The sequence below is a fragment of the Dama dama genome, chromosome 14, assembly GCF_033118175.1.
Source record: "Dama dama isolate Ldn47 chromosome 14, ASM3311817v1, whole genome shotgun sequence".
NCBI classification, from domain to species: Eukaryota; Metazoa; Chordata; class Mammalia; order Artiodactyla; family Cervidae; genus Dama; species Dama dama.
Window position 1 is genome coordinate 46439167 of NC_083694.1, and position 14476 is coordinate 46453642.

Here is a 14476-nt window from a genome sequence, read left to right on the forward strand (position 1 = left end):
CGTTAGCGCCTTCCGCAGCCGGCCGGCGGGAAGGCAGCGCGGGCCGCTCAGCCGTTGGCAGGAGGAGCACGGGGCGACAGGGCCAGGCTGGGGCCAAGGTTGCCATCCGGCGCTCCGCCCCCCCAGCTGGCCGCGTGCGAGTCGGGGTCCCGGGGCGCGCTCCGCCCCGCCTCCTTCCCGCCGCCTTTTGGCGCGCGTCGCCCCTCCCGGCCCCAGTGGGGCCGCCTACCTCGGGTTGGACGCGGTCCGGGCGCTGGGGCCCTGATGCTGCCGAAACGGGACAGTGGCTCTCGGCCGGCTTAGCCGCGAGCGCGTGGGGAGCAGAGGTGCGGACCCCGCGGCCCGACGCCTTCCTGTTCCCGAGACGCCGCATCTTCCGGGTCCCTGTCCTCCGCCCCCACGGGCGCGGGACCCCTCCGCGCCGGGAGCAGAGGATCCACCGGGCAGGGGAAGGGCTGGGCATCTTAGGAGCGCAGCCACCCATGTCTGCGGAGTGAGCGCACCGGCTGTGGACAGCGGCGGGGGCGGGGGCGGGGGATGGGGAGATGAAAGTCGCAACCTCAGGACCCGGGATTAAGTGAAGTCGCTCGCTTCCGGGTGGTACTAGCCGGGCTCCTCCGTCCTGGAGGGCTCTCCACCTACATCGCTCACCCAGCCGAGGTCACAGCCCCGCTCCCGCCCCTGTCCGCATCGTGGATCTGCGGGAATACCCTCTGGACGGGACTCTTTCGGCCCAGCGGAAGATGTGGCCGCAGCACCCGGGGAGTAATTCCGAACACAAACACTCCCGTTTCGAAGCCGGCACCTTGCGCCCTCCCACGGCCACCGCCTCGGGCGCCAGGGGCTGGGTTTCGTTCCGCGCTGCGCAGGTATGCGCGGGTGTCCACGGCGACACGTGGGTAGTGCACTGGTAGTTGATTTCTACCCAAAGAGACTCGCTTCAGGCCAAGACTTTCCTAGGGCTCCCACACCTGTGGCTTCATAGACCGGTCGCCCCCGCAGGACAGACGGGATCTTTAGGGCTTCCACCTAGTCCTAGGGCCCTGGCTGAAGAAACCGACAGGCTGGTGAGTTTTGAACTATTCAAGGCAGCGGGTACCTGCTGTGTGCTGCCTTCCGGTGCTCAACATTACCTGCCTCAAGGCCACGGGAACCCTCGCGGCAGAGTTGCCCTGGAACTGCGCGCAGCCAGGGCTGGTGCACGGGTCCGCACCTCACCTGGCCCATCCGGCTGACTGCCATACACCTTTACTGATCACCTACTGCTTGCAAGGTGCGGGGTATGGGGGTTGGGGTAGCCAAAGACGAATCACACACAGGGTTTGATCTGGCCGGGGCAAAAAACGGCTGGCAACGCCGAGCAGGACGCCTGCACGCATCCCCTACTGGTTTGTTCTGAGAAGCTGGAGGGGGCTTCCCCAGGGCACAGGCCCAGGCCGGATTCGTGCGGGTGCGAGTAGGACCCGGGCCGGGTCTCCGTTCTCAGGACGCAAGAGCGGGGGCTGGTGTCCCGGTCCGCGCGATCTAGAGGCGCCCGCAGGGCCTGGCGGGGTCGCGAGGGCGAAGAGGACCAGGAGTCCCTAGTGGGCAAGAGGACAGGCGCGCGCGGGGCAGCGAGCGAGGCCAGCAGAGCCAGCGCCAACGCAGAAGCTCGCTACAGTTAGTGCCGTGAGGGCTCTGGTCCCGGCCCGGGTGTTGTTTTCCTCCTCGCGGGTCCGAGGGCAGGTGCACGCGTGTGATGGACAAGCGGGCGCGCGAGATCCAGGAGCTCTCTGCGCGGTGCAAGCGCCAAATTCGTTCTCTTTTAGATCAGAGAAGCTCCTAATCGCCAAGTGAGGGCCTCGCTGGAAGCATGTTGCCGGACTTAGCCAAAAGACAAATGAAGAAAAACGAATATTTATTCATACTCTATGTATAGAATATAATATACGTCCTATGCACCATATTTCATATTTGTGTGTGTATGCAAATACATGAATACAAATACACTGATACATAGGACGTCACGTTTTAAATTCAGACAAGCGGATAGGTTTTAAGCATATGTGTCACGTACTGTTGGGGAACATATTTATCCTGGAAAATGATTCGTTGTTTATCTAAATTCAGCTGTAGTGCACTTTCTGCATTTTATGTGGCAACCCTAGTTGGAGGGGACTTCTCACACGTGAGCACCGGCGGAAATCCCTTGTGGGACGAAACACCTTATCTCCTTTAAAGCGCGGCTGCGCGCGTTGGGCGGGGTAGCGAACTACAAGCCCCACAATGCTGCGCGTCACCCGGGGCCCTGACTGGCTGCGGCGCGCTTCCCGCCCTTCCGTCACTTCCGGTCGCGGAGGGGCGGTTGCGGCTTGGCTGGCCGGCGGGGCTTGGCGGGCCCCCGGGTGCAGCGGCCGCAATGAACTTCTCCGAGGTGTTCAAGCTCTCTAGCCTTCTCTGCAAGTTCTCCCCGGACGGCAAGTACCTGGTGAGCGGCCGCCGGGCCTGGGCCGAGGGCGCGCCTTCCGCGAGGAGGCGCGTGGCTGTACGGGGCGGCGAGGAACCAAGGGGATGGGGCGTACCTGGGGCCCGGATGGAGGTACCAGGTGTGGGTCCCAGGCAGGTGACCTGGGCTGTGGTTCCGAGCAGGGTACCTGGACCGTTGTTGCGTTCTGGGAACCCGGGAAGCTGCCAGCACCTCGGTTTCCATCTGTTAAAAGCAGGTAAAAGCAACACTGTCTTCACAGACTTGAAGACCCAGTAAACGTGGACTCGTTGTTGTTCAGTGTCTCAGTAGTGTCCGACTCTTTGTGACCCCGTGGGCTGCCCCACGCCATGCTTCCCTATTCTTCACTATATCCTGGACTTTGCTCAAACTAATGTCGCTTGGGTCAGTGATGCCATCGAACCATCTTATCCTCTGTCATCCGCTTCTCCTCCTGCTCTCAGTCTTTCCCAGCTTCAGGGTATTTTCTAATGAGTTGGCTTTTCGAATCGAGTGGCCAAAGTATTGGAGTTTAAGCTTCAACATCAGTCTTTCCAATGAGTTTTTAGGGTTGATTTCCTTTAGGATTAACTGCCCTGATTTCCTTGCTGTCCAAGGAACTCTCAAGAGTCATTTCCAACACCACAGTTCAAAAGCAGCAATTCTTTGGTGTCCAGCCTTCTTTATGGTCCAACTCTCACATCCCTACACGACTACTGGAAAAACCATAGCTTTGACTGTAAGTTGTTGTTTGTTTGTAACAAAAGGCAGGTATATAGTCCTGTTGGCTATAAAACGGTGCAGTGCTGCAGCTAGCTGTTGTCACCTTTTCCAGCCCCCTTCGAGGGTCTCTACCACATGCCAGATGAATGACTTAGGTAACTAGCATTCTGTGCTCAGACAAAGAGAGTAGTCCACACTCCTGGGATCTGAGTTGCTCACTCCATGGGTGGCAGAGTGGTTCTCACATCACTGAGCTCTCATACATAAAATGTAAGTTTTAAAATATACCAGTATGATCAGTGTACATTCTCAAAATCATGGGGGGAAATGTGGTGGGTGGGTGATAATTGGCATTGGAAAGACATTAAGGAAAAAAAATGCTTTTTAAAAACTGTACTTAGTTTCATTAACTATTAACTGATGCATCCTGCTTTGTCTTTTTAGTTTGAGCGTTGTTAACATTCCATTTATCCTTGAGGATGGCTGTATTAATACCTCAAATTACATGTTTACCTTCTTTATGGAGGTTTTATTCTAAATCACATAGTATGGTATTCAGCTACAAAATATAAAATATCTTTAGCTTAAATGGCACCCCAAAAACCTTGGTATACTTTTCAGAATACTCCCCAATAAATTTGTTTTTTGGTCATTTATGAAACTTCCCTGGTGGCTCAGCTGGTGAAGAATCCGCCTTGGACTTCCCTGGTGGTTCAGTGGCTAAGACTCTGTGCTTCCAATGCAGGGGGCCCGGGTTCAAACCCTGGTCAGGGAACAAGATCCCATGTGCTGTAACTAAGACCTCATGCAGTCAAAAAAAAAAAAAAAAAAAAAGAATCCACCTGCAATGCGGGAGACCTGGGTTCGATCCCTGAGTTGGGAAGATGCCCTGGAGAAGGGAAAGGCTACCCACTTCAGTATTCTGGCCTGGAGAATTCCCTGGACTGTATAGCCATGGGATTGCGAAGAGTCTGTACACAACTGAGTAACTTTCACTCACTGACATGAAACTTCCAGTGAATTATGGAGACAAAGATTACATTTCCTCATTTAGTTTTGGTATAGTTTTTACATTCTGATTAGAATTGTGAGCCTTGGTAGTAATGTTACTGGAACCCTGTTTTTCAGAGCTCTATTCTAAGTGCTGAGAAAAGTAGGGCCCTGTTGCCATTTTTAACATCTTGCAACAGATTTGATACAGTTTTTCCAAGTGTTGGTACAGACATTTCATTTCACCCGGAGTTTGTGGTAACTGATCACAGCTTTTAAAGCTACAAAGTGAAAAAATAAGCAGGAACACATATTTGTTCTAATTAGCAGTCCATCTCCCACTCTTTTTTTTTCCAGATGGAACTCATTGGCTTTTTAAAAATGAAAGTTCATAAAACAAAAACCTAACAATCCAGTTTGACTTTGATAAGTACCAACAAGAGGCAATTAACATTCAGAAGTCAGTTCTTGATTTTTGAATGGTGGTGTGCACTCTCTGGTTAACAGATAAGTATGATGAGCCATAGAAATCATTTGCTTGGATTTGGATATTGTTAACAAATATGGACATAAAGTAACTGTATCTTTAAGAACACTGTATTAAGAGTTAAATGTTTCCAGACTCAGGGTTAATGGTTAATGGGTATATAAGAAACCCCCAGCCCTCCCTCCCTCAGTCCATTTTCCTCTCAAACGGCTGCCGGTACTCAACGCTTCTGAAATGTCTGGTCACCTCCTGTGTGGGGTTTTCCCCACACCAAGCAGTTCTCCCCAACACCAGATGGGTGTCCTACTCCCAACTTTGACTCCGTTTTGACACTGTCCACCTGGAGAGAGCCCAGAGCCCACAGGTGAAGGGCTCAGCCCCACAGACTGCCCCCCACCTTTCAGACTGCAATTGAAAGTCCAGGTTGTCACCTTTGCTCCTGATCAACTTGATGTAGGCTCCATGACCACCTCTTTGGGTTCCATTAATTTGCTGGAGTGACTCATAGTGCTCAAAAAAACAGATTTACCATATTATTAAGGGGTGTGATAAAGGAACAGATGAGTAGGCACATGAAGAGATAAAGAGGGTGAGATCTGGGGGTCTCGAGTTCAGGAGTTCTGTCCCCGTGGAGCTGGTAAAGAATCTGCCTGCAATGTGGGAAATCTGAGTTCGATCCCTAGGTTGGTAAGATCCCCTGGATAAGGGAAAGGCTACCCACTCCAGTATTCTGACCTGGAGAATTCCATGGGCTGTATAGTCCATGAGGTCGCAAAGAGTCGGACACAACTGAATGACTTTCACTCACTCACCCTCCCAGGATGTGGGTTTCCTTGCCCACCTGGAAGCTCTGGACCCTGCATCTTTGGGATTTTTTGGAGGCTTCACCACATAGACCTGGGGTGATTGTTCACTCCATTTTGAGCCCTTTTTGCTGAAGAGAAGAGGCGAGCAGGGCTGAGAATTCCAAGCCTCTAATCTTGGCTTGGTCTCTCCGGTGACAGTCCCCCCAGGAGCCCACCCAGAGTTGCCTCAGTAAAATAAGAGATGCTCCCGCCGCCCCCCACCTCCCCAGGACTTTCCAAGGGTTTCATCAGGAGCCTGTGTCAGGACCTGTGGGCAGACACCAGTGTGTATTAGCTGTTCTCTCATCACAGGTAGATGGAAATTTATGACGTGTCCTTACATTTGCAGAATTTCAGGCCTGTATATTGACTTTCTGTTGGTTTGGGTCCAGGTTAGACACGGAACCAAAGGGAGCTGTGTTCCTGGGTCGATCTCACCGGCAGCCTGGAGCCCACTCCTCGTGGCTCACACAGAGCTTGTTTGCAGGTGGTAGAACCAGAGGGGAGCTGGTTGTTTTCAGAGGGCCTTTTCCCAGTGCCGTGTCCTGCTTTAGCATTTGTCACGCAGTGAAGACAGGAGCAGAAATGACGCGGTAGAGTTCTGCAGTAATACTTCCTCCTGGGGCTTAACAGCTGGGCACCTGGTTTTACATTTACGCTTAATCTTTCTGCTAACTCATCTTTGTTCAGGATAGGCTTTCCACATGGTAAACACAAGACCATCTAGACAGAAAGCGTGTGTGCAGGGGGAGGAGGCAACCGTCCTGACTGGAGGGCATGCTGCTGTCCCAGGAGTGCCCTCCTCTGGAGCCCACCCCCATGGCCTCTCCTCTCCCCCTCCAGGCTTCCTGCGTCCAGTACCGATTGGTGGTCAGGGATGCGAGCACCCTGCAGATCCTCCAGCTATACACGTGCCTGGACCAGATCCAGCATCTCGAGTGGTCAGCCGACTCGCTCTTCATTCTGTGTGCCCTGTACAAGCGGGGGCTCGTGCAGGTACCTCCGGATGGATCGCCCCCCTCCCCCCAAGCACAGCCCCCACCCAGGGCCTTGTTCTGTGCCCTTCTGGTATGGAGGAAGGGGCTGCACAGGTCAAAGCCCGTTTTCTTATAACATTATAATAGTGCTCTAACAGTTTCAGTACTTTTAAAAACAAGAAAGCATGTCAATGTCCTTGATCTGTAACCTAATTCATTCTGTAACAGGAAGTGTTCAGCAAGTGGCCCAACTGGTTCCTGTGTTTAGGGAGTGCTGAGATGTGTCTTGTTATAGACCTCAGACTTAACTAAGTGAGGTCTCAGACAGCAGAGGGAATAAACCCTTCAAACCACAACAGAGTGACATCACTGAGAAGTGTGGTGCAGTCCTTCACCCTGAAGGGTTCTGAGAGTTTGCCCGTCTTTGCCTCCACGCAGCTCATGGCCAGTTGTTCTTAAGCCTGAGTAGCAAATGGATTCATCTCTTTTGTGAGTCCAGGTGTGGTCCTTGGAGCAGCCAGAGTGGCACTGCAAGATAGACGAGGGCTCGGCAGGGCTGGTGGCCTCCTGCTGGAGCCCCGACGGGCGCCACATCCTCAACACGACGGAATTCCACGTGAGTGGGCACCCCAGATACCTGCCTCAGCACAGGACAGTCACCCCTCACCCCTTGTCCTGATCACTTGGGAGGATTGGAGTGAATGGTCAAGCGGGGAGGATGTATGTCATAAATGGTTAGAGCATTATAAGCCCATGAGTGTTGTTATGTAATCTTTTTGCCCAGTTTTAATGAAAAAAAGTTTTTTAAAAAGAACATCTCAAATTGTATCTTTACGGATTTAGACAGGTCCTTTGATTCAACAATAGAAAAGAACTTCAGTGATGCAAAGAGCCAACTCGTTGGAAAAGACCCTGATGCTGGGAAAGATTGAGGGCAAGAGGAGAAGGGAGTGACAGAGGATGAGATGATTGGATGGCATCTCTGAGTCAATGGACATGAGTTTGCCCAAACTCGGGGAGATAGTGAGCGACAGGGAAGCCTGGTGTGCTGCAGACTGTAGGGTCGCAGAGTCGGACACGAATTTACCTCTTTCCCTGGAGACATCTGATCTGTGTGTCTCTAACCTCCTCATTGATTTGCTCTTCAAGCCTTGGGCTCCCTTGAGATGCAGGACCCTGGGCAGGAGCTCTGAGTGAGAAGAAGAATCTTTGAAGTCCAACCGTAAATCAGAGACAACTTGGGTGGTGTGCATATGCCTCCCTTAACACATCACGTCAGGGGACTACAGGGGGCTCGGGTGCACTGGTCCTTCATTGTCACAGCTTCTTCCAGCCCCTGATGTGATGTGCCTGCAGTGGGTCCCCCAGAAATACTCTGCAGAGCCTCCGCTCGGACAGTTGGGCCACTCCCTGTCCCTGCTGACCCCAGGCCCAGCCACCTGGCGAGGCAGAGCCACTCACCCCCTTCACTGCTTCAAGAGACTGGGGGGCATCTTGTGTGGCTTTCTCTCCTAGATGTGTTTCTCTGAGAAACATTTTTAAGTTTGCTACTATATGAAAACTTTGACTGTAGCACCCCCCAGCCTGTTATCCCAGGGCATGCCTTCTTAGACCCCTGGATGCTGAATCCCCCAGAAATACTGGACCCTCCGTGGGCTGCTGTGCCTGCAATAAAGCTTAATTTATCAGGCAGAAAGGGGTGCTGACTGTACTTGGAACTAAAATGCACTTATATTTAACTTTGTGTCACTCAGATAGTATTGTCACAAAATGAAAACTAAACACCAAGACCATTAAATTTAACAATTGTGGGAGTTCTCTGGTGGTCCAGTGGTTAGGACTCAGCACTTTCACCTCCGTGTCCTGGGTTTGATCCCTGGTTGGGAAACAAAGATCCTGTAAGCCACGTAGCACCACCAAAAAAAAAAAAAAAAAAAAATTAGCAATTGTAGATGTGAGTTTGACACACTTCTTCAGACAGAAAACACCCCAGGACTCCTGATACTTTTACTTCAGTCAATCTCTTGTTTAGGTGCAGGCAATCTGGCTTATGACTCGCAATAGTCTTTCCGAGAATGCTAAGTTATGCTGTTTCCTTTCTCTTCCTCCCCCTTCCTCGGCAGCTGCGGATAACTGTCTGGTCCTTGTGCACAAAGTCCGTGTCCTACATCAAATACCCTAAGGCTTGTCAGCAGGGTGAGTTGTCAGAGCTACTCAGAGGCCATTTCTCTGTAGTTGTTTGGGGGTTTGGAGACCTTTTTATCTTGGAAAATTTCAAACACAGACAAAATAGCCTTAACTGTATATCAGCTCATAGCCAGTCTTTTTTCTCTATACCCACCCCTCCCCCTGATTATTTTAAAGTACATCCCAGATCTCCTAGTACTTCTCTGTAAGCCTTCCCCCACCTGTGTCTCCAGAAGACCAGGGCTTCCCTGTTCTGTGATCACAATGACTAAAGAGAATGTCGTTTAACAGATGTCAAAAAAGGGTTTACATGCAAATCCTGTACGTCTGTCACAGAGCTGGGTGTCAGATCCTTTCTTGTTCGTGTCAGTCCTGGGACCCCACCCCACACGGCGGATTTTGAACTGAATCCGCCATTGACTTAACTCTGAGCTCTGTAGAGGGGAACAGTGACCTATCCCATCCGTACATCTCAGAGGAGGGGCAAAGGGCGTGTGTCCACTGTGCCCTCATGGAACCCCCCACATGCGTTTAACTGAACCCGAGAGCTCGTCGACGGCCCCCTCCCGAATCATGAAATTACTTGATTGTCTTCTAGTTAATAAAGAGAAGGAAGCATCACATGATTTGAGAGGTTTTTCTGTTCTTTCTCTTGCCATCAGCGGCTTGAAGCTCACATGTGAATGAAATGCAATTGTTCATTTATTTTTTGTTTTCATAGTTTGCATGTTAGTGTCTCTCCAGAGGACACGCATGCTTCTTGGTGAAACAGCAGCTCTGTCACTTAGGTGTTCTCTGGAGGTGTGACGTGTGACAGAGGACTCCGTTCACCGATGTGGACCTGGAATGGACAGTCTGACGTTTCAGCCAGCTTCTCACCTTAAATTGACTTCTTCCAAATTTAAATTCAAAAGTAAAAATAGGAGCTGTGGTGACGAGCCTGCGTTGACCCAGTTGAGCTGCTTGCAGTTGATTTCCTAAGAGTATAGCATCCTGGAGAGCTCCACACTTCCCAGTAACATTCAGGGGCTCATCGGGGCTCAGGGCGCACTGTGTGTCTCGCAGGTTCTCTGTACTTCAGAAGCCTGATCGAGGGTGTGGGGACCCTGCCTCGTGTGCCCACACTCTGCCACTGACTCGGGGTCTGTGTGCTGCATCCCCTCTTCAGACCTCTGCCTTCTCTCTCTCCTTCTAACGTGAAAACCACTGCCTCTCGATCCCAGGACCTTTCCCTCTCCTTGGCAGGAATAACCTTCACCAGGGACGGCCGCTACCTGGCACTGGCAGAGAGGCGGGACTGCAGGGACTACGTGAGCATCTTCGTCTGCAGTGACTGGCAGCTGCTACGGGTGAGGCGCACACCCGGGAGCATGACCCTGGGGTGGGGTGGGGGCAGAGGTACGTTCTTGAAGGTCCCAGAGGCTCTCCCAGGCGGTGTGAGAAAGATAGCTCCATGTTTTCAAAGGTGGGTGCTGCCTGTTACCCCGTGGCACGCACACGGGCAGGTGTTCACAGGCTCCAGTGAGACCGCGTGGGCTCTCAGGGTGTTAGCAGTTAACAGTCCCCTAGATGGGAGCCGCCAGGCTTCTTGTTGGCTCAGTGGTGTTAGCATCCGTGTGCCCACATCAGGAGGAGGAGTGAGCTACAGGTTACTGACTGCGTGCCTGGATGGGCAGGAGGCTGCCAGGCCAGACCCCCGGGGCTGGGCTGGGTCCCGGATGCTATCAGATGGCGGCCTCCTTGACCAGGGCAGAGATGCCCTGGGAGGGTCTCCCCTGAGCTGATCTTAAAGGTGTGAGACTCAGCCGCACGGAGGCCTGAGCCACATCGCGGCTGCATATTGCCTGGCCTATCATGGCAGGAGAACACAGTTATAGGTGTTTCTGCCCATGGTGAGACGAGGAGATTAAATACTGTGTTAATGAATCAGGTATGAGATAGATGTTTGTGTATTTGTTGAAGAAAATGTTCTCAATGTCTTCTGTTCCCCCCACCCGCCTGGGAAGCACTTTGACACGGACACTCAGGACCTGGCAGGGATCGAGTGGGCCCCCAACGGCTGCGTGCTGGCCGTCTGGGACTCCTGCCTGGAGGTAGGGAACCCGCTCAGGACGCACTCTCTGCTTGTAGCACTGTTGTCTATGTTTCTCATGCTCTCCGAATGCCTCACGCGTGAACTCTGCCTTTTTCAGATGTTGAGCTGAGGAGCTTTTATTACAAGTCTTTAGATTTAAGACCCAGCTTCCCCTTTTCCACAGCATTCTCTCTGCTTCTCCAGTACCGTCCCCGTCTCCACTTCCCACCGCTGTGGAGGAGGGCAGGGTCCCCGCCCAAGTCTCACTCCCCTGGGGTGGCCGCCTCGCACGCCACAGGTTCAGTAATGCCTTCACTGTCTCTGCAGTACAAGGTCCTGCTCTACTCCCTGGATGGCCGGCTGCTGTCCACCTTCTGTGCTTACGAGTGGTCCCTGGGCATCAAGTCCGTGGCCTGGAGCCCCAGCAGTCAGTTCCTGGCGATCGGGAGCTATGATGGAAAGGTGGGAGGGGGTCTGTGGGGCAAAGCCCACGCACAGCCAGCGCCCCGGAGGCTCTGACCACGTGGTTCTCTCCAGGTGCGGATTCTTAACCACGTGACTTGGAAAATGATCACAGAGTTTGGGCATCCTGCAACTGTTAATAATCCCAAAATAGTAAGTCTGGAAGTGTGTTTGAGGAAGGGATAGCAAGCTGCTCTTTCACTTTACACTATCAGTGTAAGTGATACAGGGGCTCACATCCCCATCATCTTCTGATGCTGAAACGTTCCAAGTGCAGACGTTCCCTTGGTCCTTGTTTTTCCTGCCATGTTCCCAAAGGGTCCCAAGTGGTGTCCTTCCCAGCCTCCTCCACCCCCACGACTCTGGGACCAGCTCCTGCTCTGCGCCATGACTGGGGTCCCCTGCCTGCAGGCACCACGCACCTGCTGGGCCAGGCGCTGTGCTCTGGGCCAGTCAGAGATGAGCAGGCGACTTCTTCCCTGTGGAGCCTTCCTGGGGAGGGGAGGAAGGCTGTCTGCCAAGGGGCCCTGAGGCGGACCTTGGGAGGAAGTGGTACAGGGTCTGGGGAAGAGCGATTCAGGCAGTGTGAACAGAACAGCAGCGCAGAGGCCCTGAGGAGGGATCAAGCTCTGTTTATTCGGCAGGCCCCTGACAGGGTGCGGGAGACCATAGGGACCCAGACAGACAGCCTTTCTCGGGGCGGGGACAATGGGAATGAGGGCAGACACCCCGGCCTCAGGGCAGGGATGGCAGGGACGGGGGCAGACACTCTGGTGAGTTGCCTGCAGGTGAGCTACCCAAGTAAGACAGGTGTGGGGTGAGGAGGAAGCAGTGGGTGGGCCGCTATATAGCCCTGGGGTCTGAGTGGGTTTCTGGGGAGCTTGTGAGTGGGCGGACGTCCCGGCAAGGGCGGTGACTGGAGGACCCACTGGAGATGCAGTAGTGGGACTGACCTGAGGCCTCGCAGGGTTCGCCTCGGGTCCATCACCCCACGGCCGTTCGCCCTTCCCATCCGGCCTCTGGTGACACGTGCCCCCACCCTGGCCCATCTGTCACCTGTCTCCACTGAAATGCCAGCTGCAGGCGGGACCTCGTGGAGATGGTCCAGGAGGACACAGTGAGGGACCACGGCCACACGTGCTGCCTGGGCCGTCTCTCTTCCAGGTGGTGTACAAGGAGGCTGAGAAGAGCCCGCCACTGGGCCACCTGGCCTTCCCTCCGCCCCTAGCAGTGGCTGGGCCCCTGACGTCCTCGGAGAGCAAATGTGAGCGGCTCGGCCGGTGGTGCCGCCCTCATCTTCCTCCCTTTCCTTTCCTTTCGTTATGAGAAAAAGCCTTCTCGGTCCAGGACTCCAGATACTCCCTTTTTTCCTTTCAATCCTTTCCCTTTCTGGCGATACCTGGTGGACAGTGTCCTCAGCCAAGAGCCAGCAGGCTGCCTGGGTTCTGGCTCCGTGGGTTGAATACATGCCCTGGGACTCCTGATTGTCGGCTGGTCTTGAGAGCAACTTTTTTTTAATGAACGCTGACCTTTTCCTTGGGTGAGCGGGAGGCCATCAGAGGACTCGGGGAGGAGCTGCAGCTGCATCTGGGGTGCAGAGGTCACTCGTGGTTCGGTTTCATCATCCATAAAATGGGAGTAATTGGGCCGACCACCAGGCCCTGTGTCACAGCTCTGGAACCACGGCCTCACAGGGGAGGGCGAGCCAGGTGCCCGCACAGCCCTGCCTTCTGTCAGATCCTTCCTGCCCCTGCTATCACGTGTCCTCTTCACCCCGCGTGTAGTCACAGTCATTTCCTCTCCCATTGCGGGCTGCACTGCAGACCCAGGCTGCTTGCCCACAGGGAGGCTCAGGGCGCTCTCTTTTCCTGCCCAGACGAGATTGCCTCGATGCCGGTCTCCTTACAGACCCTAAAGCCAGCCGCTGACAGAGCCAACCCCAGGATCGGCGTCGGGGCGCTGGCCTTCAGTCCTGACAACTACTTCCTGGCCACGAGGAACGGTCAGTGGCCCGCCCCGTGTGTGTGCTGTCCCCCGTGGGCCTCCTCCGGGGCTCGGGCCTCCCATGCTTGCTTCTTCCCATTCTGCCGCTGCTGGCAGGGTGGATGTCCTGCAGCGGCAGTGTCTGGGGCCCATCGCCTGGTCAGAGCAGCAGCCGCTCAAGCCCAGGCCTCTGTGCCCTCTGCTCCTTGTTTGGGAAAGAGCAGGGCTCCAGGCCCACAGGACATGCCCCCCTTCCCCGCCCTGCGCCGTGACCCTGGGGAAGGTGGGCATCCTCACTGGTGAAGGGCTACGGGCTGGAGCAGAGCAGCGAGGGGTGAACGTGAGCCTGCGTGCCCCTTCCTCCTCAAAGACAGCGTCCCCAATGCCGTGTGGATCTGGGACATCCGGAAGCTGAGACCGCTGGCAGTGCTGGAGCAGCTGTGCGCTGTGCGCGCCTTCCAGTGGGCCCCGCAGCAGCCCCGGCTGGCCATCTGCACGGGGGGCAGCAAGGTGTACCTGTGGTCGCCGGCAGGCTGCGTGTCGGTGCAGGTGCCCGGGGAAGGTGAGCGTGGGCGGGGACACAAGCAGATGCTCTGGGGAGGTGCCTCGGGGCCGGGGGCCCACCTGCTGAACTCTGGGACTCCAGCTGGGTCACCCTGGGACCCGGGTCTCCCCTAACCCCTGGCCACCTGTCTTCTCCAGGTGACTTCCAGGTGCTTTCCCTGTGCTGGCATCCGAGCGGGGACTCTCTAGCCCTCCTTAGCAAGGACCACTTCTGCCTGTGCTTCCTGGAGATGGAGGAGGGGATGCGTACGGCCTTCGGGCAGCGGGGCGACTGCACGTAGGACCCAGGCATGGTCAGGCCCAGGTGGCACACATTGGCTACGGGACAGGAGCAGAGCGTCTTGGGCGAGTTTTCCTTCCAGGGCCCAGAGAAAAGGATTTGCATTCATTTTGCCATAGCAAGGTGTTTTTGTAAATATGTATGGAATAAACTGCAATTTTTGTTATTTAAAATAAGTATTTGTTCATTTATAAAATGGCTAATGCTTACTTTCTTAAAAGATTTAAGTCACAGGAAAGTCTTCCGGATCAGTTTTAAGTTTGGGGTTCACTTGTCTTAGGGGAAGTAACTGCACCCCAAGTGGTCAGTCCCCCATCCCACCCCACCCCACCCCCGACACAGGACCCGTTCTGCATGGAACCTCTGTTCTGTCCCTGAACACTCTGAAGCAGGGCCTGTGTGTCACGTGGGCCTGTGCTGGAGCAGAATTGGAGGCTGGG

The 14476-nt window shown here is 54.3% G+C and overlaps 2 protein-coding genes and 1 non-coding gene across 4 annotated transcripts in view; 2 read left to right on the top strand and 1 right to left on the bottom strand.

Annotated features, from left to right (window-relative positions):
- Positions 1 to 1017, bottom strand: part of TP73 (tumor protein p73) — a 75127-nt gene extending 74110 nt beyond the window's left edge. The window contains exon 1 of one of the 2 annotated variants that reach the window (XM_061160543.1): positions 652 to 1017. The gene's annotated coding sequence lies outside the window, so the exon portion shown is untranslated. Of the gene's footprint in view, positions 1 to 229 lie in introns of both variants that reach the window. The other variant, XM_061160541.1, reaches the window with a different exon arrangement.
- Positions 1018 to 2335: 1318 nt separating this feature from the next.
- On the top strand, positions 2336 to 14212 carry WRAP73 (WD repeat containing, antisense to TP73). The gene is made up of 12 exons (XM_061160546.1): positions 2336 to 2467; positions 6353 to 6505; positions 6986 to 7102; positions 8610 to 8682; positions 9919 to 10022; positions 10680 to 10766; positions 11075 to 11209; positions 11285 to 11362; positions 12374 to 12473; positions 13086 to 13211; positions 13563 to 13754; positions 13895 to 14212. Exons 1-12 carry the CDS (start codon positions 2399 to 2401, stop codon positions 14035 to 14037), a joined length of 1377 nt encoding a protein of 458 aa, XP_061016529.1. The 5' UTR covers positions 2336 to 2398; the 3' UTR covers positions 14038 to 14212.
- TRNAG-UCC (transfer RNA glycine (anticodon UCC)) lies at positions 3890 to 3962 on the top strand. The gene has a single exon. It is a non-coding gene; the product is annotated as a tRNA-Gly (tRNA).
- Positions 14213 to 14476: the final 264 nt, after the last annotated feature.

Excerpts from the sequence above, each read along its gene's own strand:
- WRAP73 (XM_061160546.1), top strand. The coding sequence starts at position 2,399 with ATGAACTTCTCCGAGGTGTTCAAGCTCTCTAGCCTTCTCTGCAAGTTC. Across the intron at positions 8,683-9,918 it reads CCCTAAGGCTTGTCAGCAGG|GAATAACCTTCACCAGGGAC; the intron begins GTGAGTTGTCAG and ends TCTCCTTGGCAG. Across the intron at positions 11,363-12,373 it reads CTGTTAATAATCCCAAAATA|GTGGTGTACAAGGAGGCTGA; the intron begins GTAAGTCTGGAA and ends TCTCTCTTCCAG.